General features: G+C 42.5%; 1 protein-coding gene across 2 annotated transcripts in view; it reads left to right on the top strand.

The window, feature by feature from the left end:
* The window catches only part of CBFA2T2 (CBFA2/RUNX1 partner transcriptional co-repressor 2), a 168,810-nt gene extending 144,130 nt beyond the window's left edge, over positions 1-24,680 (top strand). The window contains exons 4-11 of one of the 2 annotated variants that reach the window (XM_033433482.2): positions 1,680-1,769; positions 5,714-5,895; positions 6,797-7,050; positions 9,949-10,034; positions 10,953-11,148; positions 12,317-12,385; positions 15,271-15,458; positions 19,978-24,680. In XM_033433482.2, the coding sequence (XP_033289373.1) occupies positions 1,680-1,769; positions 5,714-5,895; positions 6,797-7,050; positions 9,949-10,034; positions 10,953-11,148; positions 12,317-12,385; positions 15,271-15,458; positions 19,978-20,277 (1,365 nt within the window). In that variant the 3' untranslated portion in view covers positions 20,278-24,680. Of the gene's footprint in view, positions 1-1,679; positions 1,770-5,713; positions 5,896-6,796; positions 7,051-9,948; positions 10,035-10,952; positions 11,149-12,316; positions 12,386-15,267; positions 15,459-19,977 lie in introns of both variants that reach the window. The other variant, XM_004272726.3, reaches the window with a different exon arrangement.
* The last annotated feature ends 384 nt before the right edge of the window (positions 24,681-25,064 follow it).

Below are 25,064 nucleotides of genomic sequence, written 5' to 3'. Positions count from 1 at the left end.
ATGAGGAAACAACTGTGCTCTTATTTATTAAGTAACTGAATGAGAGGGAAGGATAACAGAACAATGGCCTATCTTCCCTCTCGGATAGAGGATTGCCTGGCATCTATAGTATATATAGCCTTGAGTCCGTTTCTCTAACTTAAGTTAATCTTTTCCCTCCTTTGTCCATCCATAAGAAAACTTAGTCATTTCCTTCAGTCTTTCCATAGATTTAATCTGCTTGTGTTTACTGTTTGAGGCCTGATTGCATTATTTGTAGTAGGGAGTGAATAGCATTCTCTTACACTTAATTTTTATTCCCGATTGCCGGTAGAGTTGGTTGCATTGTATACCTGTCATTTACTTAAAACAAGCACTCAGCTAAGGTTTAAAAGAACATTTTTGGCATGAAATGTGGTAAACTGTACAAACATTTTCATTTAACATGGTTCAATTTGATACACTCTTCTTTCCCAAAGGGAAATATTTTAGTTTTTTCTCAATATTGTATGATACATTTGGAAAATCCAACATAATTTCACATCCAGAAATAACTACTGTTGTAATTGTCCTTCCAGATACTTAAAATACTATATAAATGTATGTGTGTTATTTTCAAAAATAGATTGTTGGAATATACTGCCATGTTTCCTGGTTTTTCACTTAGTATATTATAGACACCTTTCTTCAATGCATACAAATCTGCCTCCTACCTTAAGCATTCTGATGTATGATGGTATTACAATTTTTAATGCAGTTTTGTGTTGAGGACCTATATGTTTTCCATTTCTTCTTGTTAAGAAACAATATTTTGCTGATGAATAATTTGTGTGGTACATGTTACATCTTTGAACACTTGATGATTTTATAAAAATAAATCCTAGAAGTCATCATTGTCCTTTCAGGCAAGCAAGAATTCAGATTGATGTTTTATTTTGTTTTGTTTTGAACTTACTATTTTGCTGTGTTTTAGGGAATTGAAGTAAAAATAAAAATATTTTGTGAACTTTGAAGAAAATATTTGTATTGGTACATTCCTCTTAGCAAAAGAGCTGAGAATCTTAGTTTAAAGAAAGACCTGAAAAAATACAGGGGAAGTGCTAATAACTTTCATGGGAATACTAAAATCTAACCAGTGGAAGTCTGCGCATTTGGAGGTGCTCTGATTTGCAAACAGACCACTGGAAGGTAGAAGGCATCTTTTTTTGTTGTTAACTTCCGATTTAGAAGATTTAGGGAACTGATGGTTAGGAGGTAGGCAGAACCAATGAAGAAATGAACTTCTGAAGACGTGAGGCTCTGAGTCATTAAGTTGATATCCTGGACTGATTTGGGAACTGTTCAGCTGGAAACACTGTAAACTTGGTTACCTGTACCTGAGGTGACTTGTGATGAACCCCTCAATACAAGGAACCTGAGTGCCTCTCTTCACGAGAGGAAGGCAATGCCCTATTCTGCCCAGGCTGCTGAGCATAGAAGGGAATTTGTTAGATTTGGGGTAGTAGAGAAGAAAATCAAGGAGGCTGAATTTCTTTCATAAAGGAAACAGAATTTGGTTAACCTTTGAGAGGGATTTGAGTTCATAATAGTGCTCTTGGAGTTATTCTTTTCCTTATTATTTCAAAGGGTTCAGCACTATCAGATTTATGTTAGATCACTGTCCAGTTTTAGAAGTTGAACAGTGCTATTTATCTTTTCAGAACTCAACAGTAACAATTGAAGAATTCCATTGCAAGCTCCAAGAGGCTACAAACTTTCCTCTTCGTCCTTTTGTTATTCCATTCCTCAAGGTAATTTTTATGAGATAACTACTGGAATGTAATTTATCTTCAACATTTCCTCAAGATCTGTTACTGATCCCTGTTCTGTGATCTACATCAGGGCAGCTTGCCACATTTTATATCTGTATTATATTTGGGGCTGCTACAGAAGTGTGAGTGGTTTGCGAATAAGCTTTATGCTTGATGAGATGAGAGTTGCAAAAGCCTTGAGTCGTGGTCTGTATGCAGACACTGTTGGTGACACACAGAAGGAGCAGGTGGGGAGGCAGGGAACAGGAGTAGAGTGGGATGGAGGTACGCATGGCATGGAGGTTGGGCTCTTAGCAAAGGAAGTAACTGGACACAGTCTTTTGGTTGTGGCGGGGGGGGGGGGGGAAGAGTGTGTGTTACAGGAGGAGGCTCTCAAAACAGAGGCCTTTGTAAGTTAGGACTAACCCTTAGGACAGGAGCATGTGGGAAGGCAGTGTTTACTTCTCTCCTCCCCCCAGTTCATCTAGTTCTAATTACATCCTCTGGAATTAATGTCCCCTGGAACATAACTTTTGGGGACACTGTTTAAAATTATTATGCGTACCTGATAGGTGAGCCAGTGTTAAATTTATATATAATATGCTCCTTTAAAAAAAAAACTTTTTATTTTGAAATAATTTCATGCTCACAAAAAAGTTTCAAGATGGTACGATAGAATTCAGATTCTCCAAATGTTGATATTTTATCGCATCTGCATTATTATTCTCTTTTCTTTCCATTTATTTTTTCCTCAGAAATGTTTCAGGGTAAGCTGCAGACATGATACATCTAAATACTGATACTTTAGTATAATTATCAAATCAAGAAATTAACATTGATATTTATAACACTATTATCTATAGACCTTATTCATATTTCACCAGATGTCCCACAAATGTCCTTTTTAACAAAATGTCTTTTTTTTTGGTCCTGTATCTAATTCAGGATCACATGTTGGATTACGTTGTCATATCTCTTCAGTCCATTTTAATCTGGAACAGCTTCTCAGTCTTTTATGATTTGGACAGTTTTGAAGAGTACAGAATAGTTATTTTATATCATATGTTTCAATTTGGATTTTTCTGATACTTCTTCATGATGAGAATGAGGTTATGCATTTTAGGCAAAAATAGCAGGTAGGTGGTATTACTGCATGCTATCAGGAGACATAGATGTTAATTTATCTCATAAATTGGTGATGTGGACTTTGATCAGTTGGTAAAGGTGGTGTCCACCATGCTTTCCCACTGTAAAGTTACTATTTTTCCCATTAAACAATTTTTTAAAACATGTAACATTATGACTCATACAGATTTTAAAAAGTGAACCTGTGTCATAGATTTTATTTAATTCATTATTAATGAGGGAATCTGTAAGGTGTTATAACCTGTTCAGGGGAGAAGCCAAAGAACAGACATTATAGGTCAGGATTATTGATAAGAATATGCAAACAAAAGTAAAATTGGCTTCTTCCGCAGTGGGCAAGGGAAGTCTCTAGAACCTCTATGCATGTAATTTTATGCATGTTCATAGACAACAAGTTTTTTGCTTTGCAACCGGTTATGTGTAACTTGCAGTCCTATAAAATAGGTCAAAGGCAATGAACGACTAGAGTCAGATAACAGTGTATTCTAGACCAGGCATAGTCTGGAAACTTGGGACCGGTATCCAGCCCACCACATTGTTTTGCAAAGCCCTGGAGATGAACATTTGTAATCGATTTGGTAATATGGAGCACTAACTTTGAACCCCAAATAAGCTAAAAATGTTATCCTCAATCCCTCCCTATCAAATGAATTCTATTCTTTTTATTAGTAGTAGACTATACAAAAAAAACTGAGCTCAACTTTTTTGTATTTTGACTTTTTAAAAAAATTTATTAATTTATTTATTTTTGGCTGCGTTGGGTCTTTGTTGCCACTCGTGGGCTTTCTCTGGTTTCAGCGAGCGGGGGCTACTCTTCATTGTGGTGCGGGGGCTTCTCATTGCTGTGGCTTCTCTTGTTGCGGGGCACGGGCTCTAGGTGCGCGGGCTTCAGTAGTTGTGGCATGCGGGCTCAGTAGTTGTAGTTTGCGGGCTCAGTAGTTGTAGTTTGTGGGCTCTAGAGCACAGGCTCAGTAGTTGTGGCACACGGACTTAGTTGTTCCGCGGCATGTGGGATCTTCCCAGCCCAGGGCTTGAACCCGTGTCCCCTGTGTTGGCAGGCGGATTCTTAACCACTGTGCCACCAGGGAAGTCCCTGTATTTTGACTTTTGTCAGTACAGTATTTGTAGAAATTTGTTTTCTCTCTTTTATATGAGTACTCACATAATATCTTCAGTTTTGTCTTGACAAAATAAATATGCCCCTTTTACCTTCTTTTACTTTACCTTTATTTCCTAAGAAAATGTAATGCATCAAAAAGGTGGGTCATCTTAGCTGAAGTACTGATTCTGGTTTTTTAAAACTTTTAAAATTAGAGCGTTATAGACACGCAGGAAAACGCATAGGTCTCAGTGCACAGCCTGTGTTGGGCTCTGTTCTGATGGCATTGACACCTTGGCCTCTCAGAGCAGTCTGTGGTGCCTTTTTCAGCCTTGAAACAGCTGTGTGTTCTGTCTTGGTCTCTTTTCTGTGTATCAGAGCCAGTAGATAATTATTTCCCCCAAGACTCCAGAATCAGAGAGATTTGGGAAATTTGTGTTAATAGGAAATGATTAGCATATTTAAAAATTCATCAGAGGGCACATGTCACAAATGTAAAGATCTGACATGATTTTTTTTTCAATTAAGTTTTTACAGTTGCTACAAGATTGAGGTTATAGAACAGACTTAAAAGTGTTTTATATCATCAAATTCTCTATTCTTAACTTTTGTTATTTTGGAAAACAGCATGAGGTAGGTTGTTCTGGCAGCCTTTTGGCTAGCATTTGGGTTTTTGTCAATTTATTTCTGCTTTAAAACAGTCACTAATTATGGTGCCTGCTAAATTAACTGTTGGTAAAGGGATAACTACTTGCATGTATTAAACTCTCCTTTTACTTTTTCATCTCTTTCCCTTGGGATAAAGACTTACTATGGGTTCAGTCTGAGTTGTTTTTAAATTTGGGGGGAAATATAATAATTTTTTTAATAAAATAAATATGGGGAAAGTATATTTTAAATATGAAGGACTTAACAGTTAAGTTTAAAGATGCACAGGGTTTTTTGTATGATTTGTCCTGTTAGAGGTTTAAGTTTGAGGAGAAAGAAAAATAATCAGTACATAAATAATTATCCTTTTACAAAATAAGGAAACATGCTCAATGGAGCACCACAATAAGAAATATTAGATTCTGCCCATGGGTTACCTGTGTATACTCAGATCCTAGACTAGTCTAAGGTTTGTTGCCTTCATTTCCATCACTCCTGTTACTTTTTTCAAAACCCCATGTTCCAACTAAGCCAGAATAGTCACTGTTTCCGGAATTCCGTGGCAGCTGTAATAGAGAACAGGAAGGCAAGGTTGAGTAGTGCTATCAGAAATGGCTTAGATTCACAAGAGAGAAACCTGGACTTAAAATGATAAAGGAAAGACTGAATTCCTCCTACTCCCATGTAGGCATTACTAATTCGCTAACTAACTGAAGTCTTCAAAAATGTTTAAGTTTTTAAATAATTATGTTCAACAAAGCTTTATTGAGCTTTGACTCTGTACTAGGCCTCAAAGGTAATAAAGCACAGTTTCTTCCTTAAGGGGATTTACATCTTGTGGGGACAAGAGACAAGTTAACAGTAATTCAAGTTCAGTGTAATGGATGTCACTTTATTCAGAGGGGGGCATATGAAAATTAGAATGACAAAGAGTGAAGGGCTTTTGTTTTGTGTCATCTTGTTTGTGAAAGCCTTTTGAGGTGCTGAGCCCTGTGTATAGGGCCCAACACTGGGAAAAACTGCCTTCCAGCCCCTGCCTCTTCTTTTCAAGGCGAACCTGCCTCTGCTGCAGCGAGAACTGCTGCACTGTGCTCGGGCCGCCAAGCAGACACCATCCCAGTACCTGGCTCAGCATGAACACCTTCTGCTCAACACAAGTATTGCATCCCCTGCTGACTCTTCTGAGCTGCTCATGGAGGTGCATGGAAATGGAAAGAGGCCCAGTCCAGAGAGGTGAGCAGAGAAGAGCTTTGTCGTCCTTGCTTTTCTGGAACCACTCTGAGCTTTCCCTTTACTTGTGAAAGAGAAAGAACTTGCTTACCGTGGTGATATGTAGGGACGGACTCTTAGTTTTGCTTTGTCCCAGCATCAGGCAGCAATATGCTTCTCAACTCTTTAGGTGACTCTGTATACCCCCGCTGATAAATTCTACTTTTGAGCATTCTGTGGGTCCACTGCTCCAGAACCATGAGAAATATAATCTGTTCAAGACATTTTTTTCTGATACGTGAAGTCTTGTAAAAGTATAACAGTTAGTGAATCAGCTTTACTTTGAAGATTGAAATTATATCAATATAATTTATCCTCGAAATTTATGTATGAGTATACTGCTATTTTCTATGGTTTGTGAAGGAAGCAACATTTTAATAACAGTGGAAAATTTGTTACAATTGAAGCAAATGACTAAAAACCCTACCAATTCACAAGCATATTAATTATGTGAGCCTATTTTCTCCCGTGTAGAGAATTGTTTCTTTCCAATACTGACTTCCACAGTAGCAAATTTGACCTTGAAACATTTCTAAATATAGTTGAACCCATAATCCTCCATAGTCCTATCACATAAGAAAATGCTGTCATCTTACTTTCTCCTTTGCTTCATGAGGTTGAGATGTTTCTGCTTGGTTATGGATAGATTTGACCTCTCTTTTCGTGCTGGGATAAATCAGTAATTTCCATTATCTGCCTGCCCCCTGAAGACATTTCAGTTCATGCCTCATCTCAAACCTTTTCTTATCATCTTCCTGTTTGTGAAAGTGCATAGCACAATACATAGCACAAAGTAGGTGCTCGGGCAATGTTTGCATGAACACTTGTGGACAGGCTCAGACATGTACTTCCCATTCTTCTACAGGCGGGAAGAGAGCAGTTTTGAAAGAGAGACAGTTCCTCCTGAGCCTCCTGCCAAGAGAGTGTGTACCATTAGCCCTGCTCCCCGGCACAGTCCTGCCCTTACTGTGCCCCTCATGAATCCTGGGGGCCAGTTCCATCCTACTCCTCCACCTCTTCAGCACTATACCTTAGAAGATATTGCAACTTCCCACCTATATCGTGAACCCAACAAGATGCTAGAACATCGAGAAGTTCGTGATAGACACCACAATCTTAGTAAGTGGCATAAGCAGCATGGTAATGATTTAAATTCAGATTGAATCCATGGGTTTCTTTCCTACTCAGTGATAAAGCAAAATACTATCATCATTGCTTTTTTCCACTGATAAGCTAAAACAGTATTATACATAAAAAAGAATGTTAGAGTTATAGTATTCTCATTTGAAATTGATCTCAACTCATACCTTGTTGCTATTATCATTATATGATAGAAGTAGGCTAAACATATTTTTGGAAATAAACAATGAAGCATTTAAGAATAAAGGGATATTACTTATTCTGATATGGTTCAGAAGAAAAATAGAGAATGACAAAGCAAAAGAGGTAAAAATATTCACGTTTAGGAAACCTGGGTGAAGGTTGTGTGAGAATTCTTTATTCTTGCAACATTTCTCTAAGTCTGAGTTTATTTCAGAATAAAATGTTTTTAAAATTAAGTAAGAAAGATGTAAAACATGTGGTCTTAAGAGGTGAAAGTGCAGAGACATTTAGGTTAGAGGTAAGGCATACCTAAATTTAAATCTTGGCTCTGCATTCTAACTAGCTGTGTGATCTTATGCAAGTTGCTTAGGCTCTCTGTGCCTCAGATTACACATATCTAAAATGGAGAAGGACTTCCCTGGTGGCACAGTGGTTGAGAATCCACCTGCCAATGCAGGGGACACGGGTTCGATCCCTGGGCTGGGAAGATCCCACATGCCGCGGAGCAACTAAGCCATGTGCCACAACTACTGAGCCTGCGCTTTAGAGCCCGTGAGCCACAACTACTGAGCCTGCATGCCACAGCTATTGAGCCCATGCACCGCAAGTACTAAAGCCTGTGCACCTAGAGCCCATGCTCCACAACAAGAGAAGCCACTGCGATGAGAAGTGTGTGCGCCACAACAAAGAGTAGTCTCTGCTCACCACAACTAGAGAAAGCCAGCACACAGAAATGAAGACCCAATGCAGCCCAAAAAAACCCAAAAAATTTATAAAAAAAAATAAAATGGAGAGAACACCACCTCCTGTGCTGGGTAATTGTCACATTTGGACTGCCTGGCATATGCATCCTCAGCAACCATTAAATTTAAGGAAAAACAAAAAGGCCCCTAGCAGACCTCACCCGAGATCAGTTTTGAACAAAGCTCCTTGTCAAAAAACTCAAATAAGTTTACTGTAGAAGGTTCTTTGTAGTTTAACTGCTGAGATATGTCCGAGCAGAGAACCAAAGGGCTGCTAGTTTCCAGTATTGGCCCTGCATTTCCATTTGTGGGTTGCCCTGTGGAGTTGAAAGTTGCAAAACATTTGCCTGTCCCCTCTTCTGACTTAGACTCACTAGCATCTTTCAGAGGCTCGGACCACAGTAGGGCCCTGGCTTCATGCAGTAGTAGCTGAATGGTGTGGGCCACGACAGCAGTGGTGTTCTCAGCTGCCAACATTTACTGAGTCTTAAGTACTTAGATTGTGGTATATGTACATTATCTCTTTTAATCCTCACACATAGGATTCCATGGAGTTTATGCCTTTTTATACATGATGACAGAACTATGGCCAGAATCACATAGCTAGAAAGTGGCAGAGACAAGATTCTGACCCCAGTTCTCTGATGCTGAGAGCTTGGGTACATTCCCAGTATGCTATGATGGCTCCCTTAGCAGCTGTTCTGTATGGTTCTTATGTTAAAAATTCACCTTCCTATTGATTTCTTCTATATTCATACACATTTTTTGCCAGTTGAATTCGTTACCTTCTAAGAGAGAAGTATGCTAAAAACTAGCTAGAACTGCATTTTGGTCAGATTTTCCTTGTATTTCTAACAATTTTAGAAAAAGGTTTTTTCATCTTGAAGTGTTCTACTTGAAAGACGTTTAATCCTCTACCTTGAAGGTTTATTTTACAGTCAATCATTTGTTTTCCAGGCTGGTTATAGATTCCTTAATTCTCCCCAGTCCTCTTTTGAAAATGTATGTCCTAGTACAGTAGTTCTTACCAAATCATTTCCCACCCCCAACTTTTAAACAAATAAACTGTAACACTCCCCCAATTTACTCTCCTAAAATGAAATTTATGGATACTATAGCCTACCTTAGTCCCATAATTTTAGGATCAATATTCTAAAGTATAATACATAAGAAAGTATTTTACAATGTATTAGTGCTCAGGCATGACTACACAGGAAGATATGATGAAATAAGCAGATGGTTGCACAAATACAGAATCACTATGAATACAACAGCTATAAATTCAGACTGATAACAGGTGTGTTACATTGACAGTTCAGATACTATGAGCAGTGTTGCCATGTGTGACAAGATTTTCAAAGTAGTGGATAATTCAGTATACCCTTGATTCACACAGTCATTGCATTCATGCAAATTTCAGTAATGTATATCAAAAAACATGCAAAAAATTATACTTTGGTTAATACTAAGTTGTTTCCAAGTGCTTGTACAGCACCAGCTCTGTTTGTGGTGGTTACGCACTTGCATTGTGCCACAACCTTGCCAACATTTAGTATGATTGACAATTTAATATTTTCCAATATATAGATGTGGAACCACGTTAGTGAAGATTTTATTTACCCTGTGTGACTACGTATACGTTTGAATGTCTTTTTATATGTTTATGGATCATCTGTACTTTTTTGTCAGGGGCATACCTATTTATTTATTTCTCTTACCTGTTTTTCTTTTGGGCTATTTGTCTTTCGTAATTGGTTTGTAGGAGTTTTTTAATACATTATGAGTAGTGATTTCTTGTTGGTTTTATGTCATTTTGTGGTTTTAGATCATTGTGAGTCATTGGCCTTAATAGTGTGCTCATAGTTGGTATGAATGTATGTGTATTTACTTGGTAGAATTCTGTTTACTGTATTCTTCCCTCTATCTTCAAATTTAATCTAATTTCTAATAGGTCTAAATGGAGGCTATCAAGATGAGTTGGTAGACCACCGTTTGACAGAAAGGGAATGGGCAGATGAATGGAAACATCTTGATCATGTAAGAATCTTACAGTGTATCGTTTTCCTAACTACTTGTTACTTTTAATTCTTAATGTTACTGAGAGTAAGAGTGTATATGCTTGAAGTGAACTAACCAGAGCTACAGTGTCTTTGCAATAAAAGCTGATTTATCTACTACTGCCCCAGCTAGAGAGCTAAGAGTAACTCCCACTTGAGGTCATAACCAAGTGAAGCCATGTAGTATAATGGTTAGAAACATAGGCTTATGAGTTTTAGGTCCCAGCTTTGCCACTTCTACCTCTGTGATGGGCAGGTTCTTTCACCATTTTTAGCCTTAAATTTTATATCTTAAAAAAAAAATAATGCTATATTATTTGAATTCATGGGGGTTGTAATGATATGCAAGGTGCTTATCACAGGGCCTGGTATAATAAATGGAGTGTTAAATAAATGGAGCTTCTCCAAATACAAATGAGAATTAGTATACTGGCACAGAATGTAAACTCTGCCCCATTGGAAAAGAGAGTTTTCCCTCTCACTAAAAAAGGAAGAGAAGATGTAATACCTGCTTGAAATATACATAGAGTAGCTTTTCCTTCCTGAGTGATGTTGTCTCTGAATGTAATTCTCTGATTGCATTCTTATATAAATCTTCTGCTTTAGGCAGAGATATAATGTGTTTTCACCACACTCTTTAAAGAACCATATTGTGATGAAACTGGCTGCTTCAACCATGAAGAATCCAAAAAGTATTATTTTGAAATCTTAAAAATTGTGTGTATATATTTAAAGAGAAATAATAAGAAAGGTTTTCAAATATAAACTTGATATTGCTAAATCTGTAAGCTTCTTAAACCTTTATTCTTTATATTTTGTTTACCTGTCCTTGATTTTCAATGTTGATTGTATGAATGTCCTCATCCCATGACTCTGCCTGACTTCTTGCCTGGCTCAGGCCCTGAACTGCATTATGGAAATGGTAGAGAAAACAAGGCGCTCCATGGCAGTCCTGAGGCGCTGTCAGGAATCAGATCGTGAAGAACTCAACTACTGGAAAAGACGATACAATGAAAACACAGAGATGAGGAAAACAGGGAGTGAGTTGGTCTCCAGGCAGCACAGTCCTGGGAGCGCAGATTCTCTCAGCAATGGTAAGGGGAGAATCACTTCAGTTGACAAGGGAGGCTTTTTTTTTTTTTTTTGCGGTACGCAGGCCTCTCACGTTGCGGAGCGCTCCGGACGCGCAGGCTCAGCGGCCCTGGCTCACGGGCCTAGCTGCTCCGCGGCATGTGGGATCTTCCCGGACCGGGGCATGAATCCGTGTCCCCTGCATCAGCAGGCGGACTCTTAACCACTGCACCACCAGGGAAGCCCTCCATTTATAGTTATTATAAAATATTGGCTGTATTCCCTGTGTTGGATAATACATCCTTGTAGTTTATTTACTTTATACATAATAGTTTGTACTTTTTAATCCCCTACTCCTATTTTGCCCCTCCCCGCCTTCCCTATCCCTACTGGTAACCATTAGTTTGTTCTTTATATCTGTGAGTCTGTTTCTTTTTGGTTATATTGACTAGTTTGTTTTATTTTTTAGATTCCACATATAAGTGATAACATACAGCATTTGTCTTTCTTTGTCTGACTTATTTCACTAAGCACAGTACCATCCAGGTCCGTCCACATTGTTGCAAATGGCAAAATTTCATCCTTTTTTATGGTTGAGTAGTATTCCTGTGTGTGTATGTACCACATCTTTATCCATTTGTATGTTGATGGATACTTAGTTTACTTCCATATCTTGGCTATTGTAAATACTGCTGCTATGAACATTGGGGTGCATGTATCTTTTCAATTTAGAGTATTCGTTTTCTTCAGATATATACCCAGGTGTAGAATAGCTGGATCATATGGTAGTTCTGTTTTTAGTTTATCGAGGAACTGCCATACTGTTTCCTACAATGTCTGCACCAATTTACATTCCCTCCAACAGTGTACGAGGGCTTCCTTTTCTCCACACCCTCACCAATGTTTGTTATTTACAGTCTTTTTGATGACAGCCATTCTGACAGGTTTGAGGTGATATTCTGGTTTTGGTTTGCATTTCTCTGATGATTAGCAATGTTGAGCATCTAAAAATTAAGTGTACTGTTTATAATCTGATTTTATTCCTTGTCAGAACATTTTTTCCAGTAAATGAATGTATATGTTTGAATCTTTCTACATGGTAAATGAGAGATCTGATAAGTTTTTCACAACAGTAAAACATGTCAATTATAGACAGCTTCTGACCCTATGTTGTTTCTCTCTCTTCTGTAGATTCTCAGCGGGAATTCAACAGTAGGCCAGGAACAGGATATGTACCTGTGGAGTTTTGGAAAAAAACTGGTATGTCTGTCTGCTTATAGGTCACATGTACTCACTAATTTATATGAGTGTAGAGCACATATTTGGGGGAAAGGTGGTTTTCTCACAACTTCCTCTTCAAAAGCTCTAGGCTCCTGCCTCTCCCCCTTCAGCTTGTCCCACCTTCTGGACTGCCTGTCATGTTACTTGCTGATTAAGAATTTGGAATGACTCCCTACAATCCATCCAAGTCCTTATCACCCCCTTCTACTGGGAAGTGTTAAGTAACCGACTCTTCCTTCCCTATTTATATGCCCTGTTTCTGGGTGTATAGCTTAATTCGTTTCTGCCTGTTCCCGTCACTGTGTTCTCACGCTCCCACATTTGATTTATTCTGCTCTTCCTTTCATCTTCACTGTCTTTAGCTGCATCACGACTGTTCTTGGTAGGTGTCGTTTTCTACAAGAATAAGGGAGGGTAGGAACTGCTTGTTAAGACAGGGGATTACACTAACCTCATATCCCTGATATTACCTTATCCAATACTAGCCTTCTTTTCCTTCTTGCCTCCCTTTCTCAGTGAAATTTTTGTAGTCCAATATACAGTTTTTGGTTTTCTTCCTAAGATAAAATTTATTTCTACAAAAAAGTTAATACCAGTTGATATCAAGACCATAATATAAACAGATGGACAAAAGATAGGAACACACACCTCATGAGAAAAACAAATTAACCATATTGCAAAATGTTTATTCTCACTGACAATCAGGAAAGTACAAGGTAATGCAACCCTGACCAATTATCCCCCAAAGTCTTTAACACCTAATTACTGACAAAATTTTAGAGGACCCTGTTAATGACACTAAATAATTCATCAGAGATTTATATATGAAATTATTAAGTGTTACCAACCATGAACACATGGAAATTTTGAAATCATTTTTCACTGGCATGCTTTTGAATCTTAAAAGGGAATGATCCAGGGACTTCCTTCGTGGTCCAGTGGTTAAATTAAGCTTCTGCTGCAGCGGGGGCACGGGTTTGATCCTGGGTTGGGGAACTAAGATCCTGCATGCCACACGGCACAGCCAAAAAAATAAAAATAAATTTAAAAAATAATAATAAAAGGGAATGATCCAGATTTAGGCATGCAAATTGTTAAAAAAGCAGCAGTATGTAAAAAGACACTGTTTTTAGTGTATTCTTGGAGCAAGGGAGAGGCAGCCCAGGAAATGCCCACATATCCATGAATGGTTATATGAATTTTATAGTGTGGCACCACAACAGAATATTATCTTACCATTAAAAATAATTTGGAAAACTACATAGCGCCTCGGAAAAATCTCTGCAGTTGGAAATGGGGATGTGTATATTATACTACCAAGAAGTAGAATTGTGGGAAATGAAGTTAGTAATTGTAAAGGTAGAGTGAAAAATTACCATGCACAAGATCTCTTTGATAACTAGTGATTTTCTACTTGAGAGGTAACCTTTGGTTAACTATGGTTAAGAGCCTACCTTTGGCGTGGGCCAGCTAAATTTGAGTGCTTGTTCTGTGACAGTGCCATCTGTGACCTTAGATGACCTTCAGCAAGGTAGATTTCCAAACTATGATTCTTACTGATTCATCTTTAAACTGAGAAGGTAAAATACACTTAGGAGCATTTCTATGTTGGCTCAATAAGAGACACTCAACAGCTACCTGGGAAATTAAAAGAGGTCTATGAAAGGTAGCTGTGGTGGGCCACAGTGGACCTGCGTGACACCAAGAGTAAAGTAGTGGAGTCAGTGTCTGATCAGCTCAGCATCATCCTTGACCTTTAGGGTGAAAACTTGCTTTTCTTGGCTGGAGCGATATGCTGGAAAGTTCTAGGACGGCAACACTGTGTCTAGCCCTCTGTTGAGCCTGGGCCGTGTGCAAGAGCCAAGCAGTAAGGGAGTTTCCTTAGGCTTCTGGGTTGTCCAGTTTTGTGGACTCAGAAGGGAGGCCATTCACACTGGGACTTAGGACTGAAGCTCAAATGCATAGCATATGTCATTTGGAGTGTACATCCTATGAAACCAAGCAGGGCAGTGGTGCTGGGAGGAACTGATCAGGAATCAAGTGGGGTGATGGCAACTGGACAGGGCTTTGGAGGCCCAGGGCACCTAGCAGCCCAGAACTGTATCTTCAGGCAACATTTCTCTACTGAGTTCAGTCTCACATACCTAACTGCCTCCTGGTCATTTGTACCTGGATGCACCTCAACATTCTCACTTGCCTTCACATCAGCATTTTGCTTGCTGTCTGTTTCATTGCGTAGCAGTTCCATTCTTCGCCTTTACCTCCACCTCCAGACCCTTAGATGTACCAGCTCATTCTATCTCATCGCCTTTTCTGTGCCACTTGCTTCTGCCTAAATTCAGAGTCTCTTTTTATCAGCCAGATTATTGCCCCAGCCTCTCAGTTGGTATCTCTGTCTTCAGTCTTTTCTCCGTGCATAGAACCCTTTAGGGTTTCACATTTGCTTTAGAAGAAAGGGCAAATTCCTTAGCGGGGAATGCAAGACTTTCTAAAAATTCATTTCCACCTACCATCTCAACCAAGACACATATTCCTGATCCTCCTCTGCCACTTATAGAGCTGACCACTTTTCCCCTTGAAACTGTTGTCTCTTATACTGACATGTATCTTGGCACCTCAGCCACCTTTATACTTGATCACAGTTGTGAGAATATAGATACATCTTAGTCACCGAGGTCTCCCCAGCCCCTAGCATGAATGGACAAGTGAGGATAAGAATAAAAGTGAATGCTGTCATAAGTTCAACCCTGTGTATTTTTAGAAAAGTCATCAGATTTCACCTCTGTCCCTTCTTAGAAATGATGTGGAGTGGGAGGGGAAAGATTTCTCGGCCAGTTGATTTTACTGTCACTTTCTTCTAGAAGAAGCTGTGAATAAGGTGAAAATTCAGGCCATGTCAGAAGTACAGAAAGCCGTTGCTGAGGCAGAGCAAAAAGCCTTTGAAGTGATTGCTACCGAGAGAGCTCGGATGGAGCAGACAATAGCGGATGTCAAACGGCAGGCCGCAGAGGACGCCTTTCTCGTCATAAATGAGCAAGAAGAGTCGACGGAGGTCAGAGCACTATTGGGCTGCGGGCTGGGGCTGGGGTGGCTGGAGTGACGAAGCCCACTGCTTCCCTCTCAAGTGCTGGGTAGTAAGGGCCAACAGTCCGCTCTTGAGCTAGATGATTATGATTTTTATTCAGTACCAGAGAGATTTGTTTCTCAATTATTATATTCTTGTATATTGGCTCATTATATTGGTTTAAGTTTTGAAAACTCACCCTAAAGACAGTTTGCGGACTTGCGTGACCACGAGGACCACCACTGCCTGAGTGGGCCTGCTGTGTGCCAGGTACAGAGCGAAGAGTGTATGTGGTCTTTGTGGTCCTCACAGTGACCCTGTGAGGTGTGGGTGTTGTTGGAGTCCAGTTTTACAAATGAGGAGACTGGGGCTCAGGGAATTTGACGTAATCCCACATCGCTGAAGCCAGAGTAGAAAGGAGATGCAGGGTCCTGTAGCATCAGATCTGTTTACAGAAAGGATAGTCCTTTCATGGATTGAAGTGACAGATCGGGCAGGCCTGCCTGACTGCCTACGGCCCCAGGATGTGGTGATGCTTCTATACAGGACACTCTTGTACCATAATGAGGACAGCAAACTGAAAAGAAAAGGCATGTGACAAAAACATAACAGTCCTTTCGAATGTAATGAGCTTTTTCTGTAACTTTCATTTTAGTCACTTTTTAGCTTTAAGACAAACTTTAAGTCCTGAAACAAGCCTGTTTCTGTAAGTAGATAGAGCCCATCTAGTCTTTGGGATATTCTCTTGAAGTTATAAAGAACTGAGATTTTTTTGTTGGTTTGGTTTTTTTGTTTTGTTTTGTTTTGTTTGCGGTACGCGGGCCTCTCACTGTTGTGGCCTCTCCCGTTGTGGAGCACAGGCTCCTGACGCGCAGGCTCAGCGGCCGTGGCTCAGGGGTGCAGCTGCTCCACGGCATATGGGATCTTCCCGGACCGGGGCACGAACCCATGTCCCCTGCATCGGCAGGCGGACTCTCAACCACTGCGCCACCAGGGAAGCCTGGTTTGTTTTTTAAATGACAGAAATTTTATTTTCTCATCCTCTTTAAATGATCTTTTTCAGTGTTACAGTGTTAAGCATGGCAATGTGAAGATGAAAATGCCTAAATATCATGTTGCCATTCACAGAGGATGTGGAAAAAGTCCTTATTGTAGCACTCGCAACTGAATTGTGAGAAAATATTTCCTTTAACTCTCCCCTTTTCCTTCTCCCCTCCTACTTTTTTCTGTTGTGTATTTAATTCCTTATCTATAGCCATCCGTATCAATACCTATATTTGTCCATATTTATCTACTTTTATATCTATGTTTATCTTTAACTATGTGTTTCTCCGAAGAAAGAATGTAACATTTTGGCTAAGAGTATGAGTTCTGGATCTGGATTGCATGGTTTGAATCCCAGCTCTCCATTTATAGCATTGTGCTTTAAAGGAGCTAGAATTTTAAGCAATGCACAAAGAGGCTTACAGGTGAGGCACACACCAGCATCCATCCCAGCAAACTTCCTTCCAAAACAGGGGCAGGATAGCAGGGCCTAAGCTCTGAGTAATTTTGTGTTGGACCAGGAGAGCTGATTTCCTTCCATTTCGTTCAGAAAGTTCTACTTGACATCTAGAGGTATCCCTGGAGTTTTTCATCCATCCTGTGAGAGGTGGTTTGGTATAGCGGAAGGAGCCCAGGAGCCCTAAGTGCTAGTCCCACCCAGTTCCCCTCACACTGGCAGCATACCCTTCAGGAGTCAGTCTCCTTCTCTGTATAGTGGGTGTGTAGCAGCCCCTGTCCTGCTGGTCTTGCACTTTTTAGGAAGATATAATTAGATCATGGTTGTGGAAGTGGTTTTGTTTTTTTTTTTAATCAATTTATTTATTTTATTTATTTATTTTTGGCTGTGTTGGGTCTTTGTTGCTGCGTGCGCTTTCTCTAGTTGCGGCGAGCGGGGCTACTCTTTGTTGCAGTGCATGGGCTTCTCATTGCGGTGGCTTCTCTCGTTGCGGAGCACAGGCTGTAGGCACGCAGGCTATAGTAGTTGCGGCACGCGGGCTCAGTAGTTGTGGCTCGTGGGCTCCAGAGCACAGGCTCAGTAGTTGTGGTGCACGGGCCTAGTTGCTCTGCGACATGTGGGATCTTCCTGGTCCAGGGATCGAACCTGTGTCCCCTGCACTGGCAGGCGGATTCTCAACCACTGCGCCACCAGGGAAGCCCCTGTGGAAGTGTTTTTAAACTGCAATGCGCTGTTTAGACAGAAGGGATTTTGTTATGTTGTTTACGACATAGGTGTGTAAGCTGTGGCAGCTCTTGCTTTTGCAGAACAGCTGCCTCCTTTGAGGCCAGACTGAAGCATCTCCCCTGGAATGCCTCAGGTAGAGGGATGAAGTGAGAGGTCCCCTTCTGTCCCCAGCCTGGATTTCCTGGCGAACATAATGGGCTAGCAGTTGACCATAAGATAGGAATCATTTCTCCTTTAGGCCAGGTTTGAAATAAGGTCAGGGAGCTCTGGGATGGGTCCCAAGGATTTTGACAAGCCCCGGGTCATTCTGATACAGGTGTTCCCTGGGCCACTTTGAGTAATAACTGGCATAGACTGATGGCCCATGTTTGACAAAGGAAATTCTGGAATCCCATCTCTGACTTCCTTGGCCAGTAACTCAGAAGGTTCATAACCTTACCCATTAATTACAAAGCCCTTTTTGGCCACATGCATTGCTCCAGCTTTGACAAATGCTGATTTGAAGGGTGACTACCACAATAAACCTTTTGTCATGTTTCTTGGCAAAAAGGCTTTTGGTGAAATCAGGGAACAGCCACAGAGATAGGGAATGTAAAGTGTCCTTTTCACCCTGGCTTCTCTGACCCTAACCACATTGTTCCTGCATTTCTATGATCCCACCTCTGTGGGAGGCTGTTAATCTTGTTTTATTGTATCCCATCAATCATGTAATAAATATTTTAAATGTAACGGTGGCCAAGGTGAAAGCACCATTGGTTTAATACTGTGCCCCAGTTTGAGATGTTCTTGCAGACTTGGACAGAGGGAGTAGAGGCCAATGTTTCCACAGCAGCCCCATGAAGGCAACTGAGTTCTTCCCCACAAGCAATAATGTTCTACCAAAGCATTGTTTGGAGTCAGCCTATCAGGCTCCAAAGTATGAAATTCTCTGGAATGCAGTTTGCTTGGGGATCTTTAATGATCCTCAGAATTACTTCTGTCCCGTCTTGGTCCTCCAGTGTTGGTGTTGGCAAGGTTGGGGCGGTCCTTAGAGTGTATTTCCTGAGAAGCCTGTTGTGTTAGAAGGGAATCTGCAGTCCCTTTCTAAGGCTTTTTGAAACTAAACTTGTACATTGGGTATAGTGGAGCCAGGCGGTCTGGGTTCCAGGCTTTGCATAACCACGTGATCATTTTATAACCTCAGACAAGTCCCTGCCTGCTGGCCCTCAGTGTCCCACCTGTACAATGCAAGAGGTGGGCAAGGTGGCCTCAGGTCCTTCTTGGCCCTTATCAGTTGTTTTGCACTTGCGCAAGTGTTCTGATTTCATTGGGAACAGTATCTGTCTTCTCTGAGTGTCAGGCCAGGCCTCGTGATTGGCTTCTGCCATTCTGGAGAACTTGCAGGGGAGAGGGCAGCTGGCTGACTGATCAAGTCCTTCCTGACACCTAAGAAGAAAGCCTTGTTTTCCTGATAGCTTCACCTGACCAATGCCATAAGGCTTTTCTCTTATAAGTGGGTCATGGAGACCTCAAGTGCAGAACACTCATGTGTCACTAGTGAAGTCCTCACAGGAGCCTACAGGGAGGAAAGTACCAAGGGGCAGGTGCTGGGAGCTTTCCTCTAGGAAAGTGCAAAGAATAGTAGGAAAACTCCCTGATGTAGACCTCAGGGCCTTAGGTTCTAAGGTATTGCAGGGGGCTCCTACCAACAAGCCAGAAAGATTCCCATGATCCTCAGCCCACCTCTGATGGAGATGCATCACTGAAAGGAGAATGAGCACAGAGAGAGTAGCACAGCTTCCCACCCTCCTGGTCACTCACCCAGGTCCTCTGGCAGGTGACTTTTTTAAAGATCAGGTGTTGTCAGTGAACACAACAAAGGTCATTTCTTCATTGGGAAGGGCAAGGAAGAAAACTGTCTAAGCACCTGTGTGGTCTTGGAATAGATAGCTATAATGGGGGAACCCTGGGACAGAATTTGGTTTGGCCGTTGAGGATTAAAATGTGAGTCAAAACAATGAATTGATGCCTTTAGCAGGACTTCCAGCTGCCCTACAATGTCTTCACATACCCCTCATCTCACTGTCCCATCAGCCCAGGATAGGTAGTTTTCCTGTTGTACAGATGAAGGAAACTCAGAACGCAGATAACAGTAGCGGCAGGGCAAGCACAGGTGCGCGTGGCTCCAAAGTCCACTCTCTCCCCATACAGCCCCACCTGCTGTTTTACAGTGCAGGTGACAAGTTATGACAAGCCTGCCCCCCAGGACCCTAGCAGCTAACGGATGCCTGTGTCTTGCAGAACTGCTGGAACTGTGGCCGCAAAGCCAGTGAGACCTGCAGTGGCTGCAATATCGCACGATACTGCGGCTCTTTCTGCCAGCATAAGGATTGGGAGCGCCACCACCGCCTCTGTGGCCAGAACCTGCACGGCCAGAGTCCTCACAGCCAGAGCCGGCCACTGCTTCCTGGAGGGAGGGGCTCCTCAGCCCGGTCCGCCGACTGCAGTGTGCCAAGTCCAGCCCTGGACAAGACCTCGGCAACCACCTCGCGCTCCTCAACACCTGCCTCTGTGACAGCCATCGACACCAGCGGACTCTGAGCCCCAGACTCGCTTCCCCCTGATGACCTCACAGCACGACAGACTCTGCACAGGAGGTTGGCTGCTTGAACCAGTGCAAGTAGCTGTCGGGTCATCATCAAGAGAAGTGGAGGCAGGAAGACTTCAAGCCCCGGCAAACACTGCTCCCCAACCTCTCCACACACTTGCCCCAGTTCCCCGTCTGTGTCCTTGGGGGAAGTCATGTGCACACAGGCAGCTGGCTGGAGCTGCCTCCTCCATGGCTTCCTGGTTTGTTCCTCTCCCAGCTGAAGCTGGGATGGCCGGCCACTTTTCTGTGTAGCCCGCCAGCTCCCCTCCCTGCCTCGTGAGGCAGCAGACTGTCGAATGAACCCTGCCAGGCTGGAGGCAGCTCACCCCATGTGCTGTCCCCTACTCCATCGTCCTCCCATGGCAGAGGCCTGGAGACTGATAGCAAGCCGGGAGGAGGCCTCTCTCCCAAAGGGAGTTCCCCTTGCCCCTAACAGCTCCTTGAGCCCATCCTCAGCAGGTGCCACTGATTGGTCCCGTGGGGACTTGGGCAGGCCAAAAGCAGCACTCAGGACTCCCTCCTCGACCCTGCTGTTCAGACTTAAGATTCTCAGAAACCACAGGAAAGAAGTCACCGTTTCAGTAAAAAGCACCCATAATAAAAAATAAAACTTCACCAAGCATCACAGATCATTTTGGACAAGATTTTCTAACCTGGCTGGCTATTTTAGTTTGGGACCCATTTTTTTTTTCTCTTATTTGATTTTGCTTATGCAGAAAATAGTTTTCAGCGCATGGATTGGTCTGAGGGAGAACGAGACTCAATTGTGGATAGTCTGTTCCCTCTGAGCATGTTTGCCAAACTAATATCACATTATTGAATGGATCATCTATTGGAAATGCAGAACGTTTTGTCACCACTTGGCTCTTTGCACAGTTGTCTTGTTCCGTGTCCTTTTATCTCAGACCACGCATGTCCAGATCACTGCGTGGATCTTCTTCCCGTGGTCTCTATTTGGCACCTCTGAAGCCGTAGTTGACCCACAGGATGCGATGTGGTGTGGCTACGACTTGCCTCACCAATCAAGGCCTGGTCACTTCTGAGCAACCCTTTTGGACCTGAAGGAGTTCTTCAAACCTTGTCATTATGTCCTATATCAATTTATTATTGGGCATACAATCTGTTTCCCTTCTCTTGTTTTGTTGGTACCTGCCCTCTTTGAGCTAAGGAAAGTTCTGTGAAATGTGACAACCATTTGAGAGAGCCTGACCCATTTTTCTTCCTGTCTTCAGGGAGTTTTCCAGCTGCTTACCTAGCTCTCCGAACATGACATCACCTATAGTCCCTTTAAAACGTTAGGAACTGCCACACACGTTCTTCCCTGTCATTCAAGTTTTATTGGGAGCCCAAGGACTTTGACCCTCCCCCACTCCACCTCCAAGCCTTCAGCGCCCTCTTGCGGCAAGGTCCCGCTGGCCCTGGAAAGCTCAGCTTTAGATGGCCAATTTCTGTGCATTGGCCAGAGTGAATTGAAAGCTCTCAGTAAGGTATCAGCGTAGGTAACGTTGTCCTTACATATAGGTGTATCTTACTTTAAGAACTTTAAGTCCCTAATTTACCTTACCCAAGGATTTTCTGTCTTAAAAGAAACTCAGAACAAGGCACCTTTAGAATACCTGGATTTCTGCTACATAAAGTAAGACATCCCCAGAGAAAGAATAACAGAATAGTTACTTTATTGTGGAACTCCTTAAGCTGTAGCAGTTGGGGTGTCCTGACTAACAGAGATGAAATCAGAACCCCAGACAGGAGTTGCCTACATTTCCCTGAGATATAGGATGTCCCCTGAGAGGAGGTCGCTGAGCCTGTAAACCTGTTGCAGCAAGAGGGTGTCTCGTGGTGTCCGCTGGGTCTGTCCTCAGCTCCCTTTTTCATTGGCAAGTTGGATGAACACCTAGGCATGTTCGTTAAGCCTTCAGTGGCCACAGGACTAGCCAGGGTAGCTCAGGTTTTTTCGGGTTGGAATAAAGAGCCAAAACCAACCGAATACTGTTCGTCAGGGCTCGATGTCAAGCTCTACAGGTAAGGTTTAGGATTAGTGTGCAGGTAGGTCCTAGCTGACTTTTGTGGAGTGTGGTTCCAATGACAGCTTAATTTTCAGAAGTTTTGTAATGCTATTCTAAACGGCTTTGCTCATGTGCTACCCAGAGGCCAAGCTGAAAGGCAGTGTTCCACACTACAGTTCAGATCTCAGGCCTTTTGCTGTATTAATTTTGGTCAGTTTCACACATAGGTTGCTAGGGCATCTGTCCAAGACTTCCTATTTAAATGTAAACAGTCCCTTTCTCCACCTCCCGCTCTTCTGAAATTCTCCAGCTCTCTGGTTAGGAGGAGAAGGGACACTATCTTGGGATGGGGTGAGGGGACTGGAGGGCAGGGGTGAGGCCAGGTTCCCCACTTGGTTTCCCGTGTCTGCTGATAACCACTCCAGCTGCCAGGTTGAGGGTGCAGATTCAGGCTTCCCCCTTTCATTTAATTAGATTTAAAATAATAGACTGCTTAGAGGATCAACCTTTATAGTTTGAGGGGACAAAAAAAGACATAGTGGTGGTACTGAAGGTATTGTCAGGGTAGTCATAGGCTCTTCAATATTATCCTGGAAACCAAAAGCAGATGTGACACGTGATGGGACATCATTGTCCTCTCCCCGGTGAGGAGAGGTTGCAGGAGCCAGAGAAGACCAGAAGTGGCCAACATGGGAGCTGTCTTTAAATGTTCTGAGGGAAGCTTGAGGGCTGGATCCCCAGAATTTCAATCATCCTTTGGGGCCACACTGCCTGCACCAGGCCTGACTCCATCCAGTGGTGAGAACAGACTCAGGTTAGTTCTACCTGCTCAGGAATAGGCAGCCCTCCTCCTGAGCTGTGAGCACCCCACTTGGGAGCATCCTTGCAGCCCCCGCGATGGGGCTCAAGCAGATCTGCTCAGGCACAGTCATGCGACCCTGAGGTCACAGCAAGTGCATCTTCTCTTAGTGCCGAGTCAGGTATGTCTCTCAGTGGATCTAAGACTGGAAACAAGACCCATCTCCCCAGCATGGGTCCATGCCTGGCATCGGCTGCAGTGGGCCCTCTGCAGTGTGGATGACCTTTGTACATCTGGGCCAGTTGGTCCACCAGGAGCTCCTCACTTCTTGGTGTCAACATGAGCATCTTCAGCTTCTAGACAGCAAATCTACACTTTACTTTGTACAGCCTTGTCCCAAAGTCAGATTGATCCCCAGTGCTGTCACCTGCTTGCAAAGGGTAGACCTTGTTATGGGTAGTTCCAGAAGATATCTCAGCAAGTGGGCTTGAAGTTTCAACAACACAATTGGAATTGTGTGGTCGTGAGTTCTTCGGGATGAAAGCATAAATGATGACCAGGTGGCTGTTTGTCTTGGAAATTGTAGATGGGATTATGGATTGAGTAAATCATTTAAAATAGAACTCATCTTGGAGGCTTTCTTCAGCACTGGTTTCCAGGCTCCCAGGTCAATAGACCAAGCCAAGTTTCTTAGTTTTTTTTTTGTTTTTTTTTTAAGCTATTTACAGAGAACTAGGTGGTGGCAGGTTTGAACCAAATGTAAGAAAAGCTAGAGAGACCTGGACTGTTCCAGCATGGGCCAGCCGGCCAGCTGTCAGGAAGGAGTCCTGCCTGGGTTGGAGTGGGGTGTTGTACAGGGTGAGCTGTTGAATAGGGCCCTTCCAACTCTGTAGTTATTGTGAAACCAAAATGTTGACTACCTGCCTCTTTGCCCACGTGCATTGACATGCTCAATTCCAAAGATGATGGTGCAGGCGACCTTTTCCATCGTGAGCCAGGAGAAGGTTGAGGCCTGAGGGCGGACCTTGCATCCACCCTTTGCCTCCACAGCCCCAGAGGTGGAGCTTCCCCTGCTACCCCATCTGGTTAGACCCACAGCTGCCCAGTGTACACTCATTGATCCTTATACCAAATAGGACATGCGCAGCTGGCAGCTGGCAGGGACAGCGCCGTCCCGGCACTGGAGTTGGCAAGAGAGAAGCAGCAATAAGCATTAGGCGAATGGCTGAAAGTGCCGTTTGGCTAAGAGGCTTTCGAAGTTCCTGATGAGGCTACAAAAGCTCCGTCCATAAAAGAAAGCCAATAATGTAAATAAATCAAAAACTAAGCTTCCAAGCGTGGTTTTCTAAGGGGGATGATGAATGTGAAACCACCCACGGGATGCGGTAGGTTCGGTTTTTCTGTGCTTTGTCATTCTACTCTGATAGGAACTTTTGTTACTTAACTCTGTGCATAACTTATTTAATGTACTGTATAAATGAACCAAAACTGTTAAATATGTATTTAGTTTGTTCTACTTAAAGTAGTCAATAAAAAGGCTATATTCCTTTTCTGACTCAAGCCTGGAATGGGACTAGGAGGGAAGGTGGTGCGTGTAGTTCTGTAAGACGTCCTGCCGGCAGGCTTCTGCGTCCCCTCTGCCTTGTTCCTCGATCTTCAGAGATGGGGTGGGGCTCCACTGGTTCTTGCTATGGCTTGAGAGCACCCAGCGGAATGAACGCAGGAGGTACTGCTAAGAAGGCGGTTCCAGCTTCTGGACCTCTGGGAAGCCAAGTGCCAACAACAGCTACAGATAACTCCCAAATCCTTGTTAGCTCTTCACCATTAAGTGATCTTTTAATGAGGAAAATACAACCACAGAAAGTTTGAAAACTAGAGTAGTGGATCTGTAGGTACTTTTTTCTAATAACTCTTATGTTATTTCCTTAAACGT

This window comes from Orcinus orca, chromosome 16 (assembly GCF_937001465.1).
Source record: "Orcinus orca chromosome 16, mOrcOrc1.1, whole genome shotgun sequence".
In the NCBI taxonomy this organism is placed as follows: Eukaryota; Metazoa; Chordata; class Mammalia; order Artiodactyla; family Delphinidae; genus Orcinus; species Orcinus orca.
This window is presented reverse-complemented; position numbering and strand designations above follow the sequence as displayed.